This window comes from Egretta garzetta, unplaced genomic scaffold (genome assembly GCF_000687185.1).
Source record: "Egretta garzetta isolate BGI_Z169 unplaced genomic scaffold, ASM68718v1 scaffold795, whole genome shotgun sequence".
Taxonomy (NCBI): domain Eukaryota; kingdom Metazoa; phylum Chordata; class Aves; order Pelecaniformes; family Ardeidae; genus Egretta; species Egretta garzetta.
The window spans coordinates 1-395 of record NW_009259806.1 but is presented as its reverse complement, the minus strand read 5'-3'; the positions used below and the strand labels follow the sequence as shown (position 1 = coordinate 395).

At 57.2% G+C, this 395-nt stretch overlaps 1 protein-coding gene across 1 annotated transcript; it reads left to right on the top strand.

The window, feature by feature from the left end:
• On the top strand, positions 1-344 carry LOC104127234 (histone H3.3; the record flags this gene model as incomplete). The annotated part of the gene is made up of 1 exon (XM_009639888.2): positions 1-344. A coding segment is annotated over one exon (261 nt), but the record flags the coding sequence as incomplete, so codon positions are not given.
• Positions 345-395: the final 51 nt, after the last annotated feature.

The window sequence follows — 395 nt, the reverse complement described above, 5'->3', positions numbered from 1 at the left end:
GCGACCCGGCGCTCCCAGAAGGCGACGGAGCGGCTGATCCGCAAGCTGCCCTTCCAGCGGCTGGTGCGCGAGATCGCGCAGGACTTCAAGACGGACCTGCGCTTCCAGAGCTCGGCCGTGATGGCGCTGCAGGAGGCGAGCGAGGCCTACCTGGTGGGGCTCTTCGAGGACACCAACCTCTGCGCCATCCACGCCAAGCGCGTCACCATCATGCCCAAGGACATCCAGCTGGCCCGGCGCATCCGCGGTGAACGTGCATAAATCGGCTTAGAACACTGCCATGTACTTGGAGAAAGAATTTTAACCAACACAAAGGCTCTTTTAAGAGCCACTCCATGCACAACAAAAAGAGCTGTGACACGGATGAAAAAAAATTTAGTCTATTGCTTTCATAA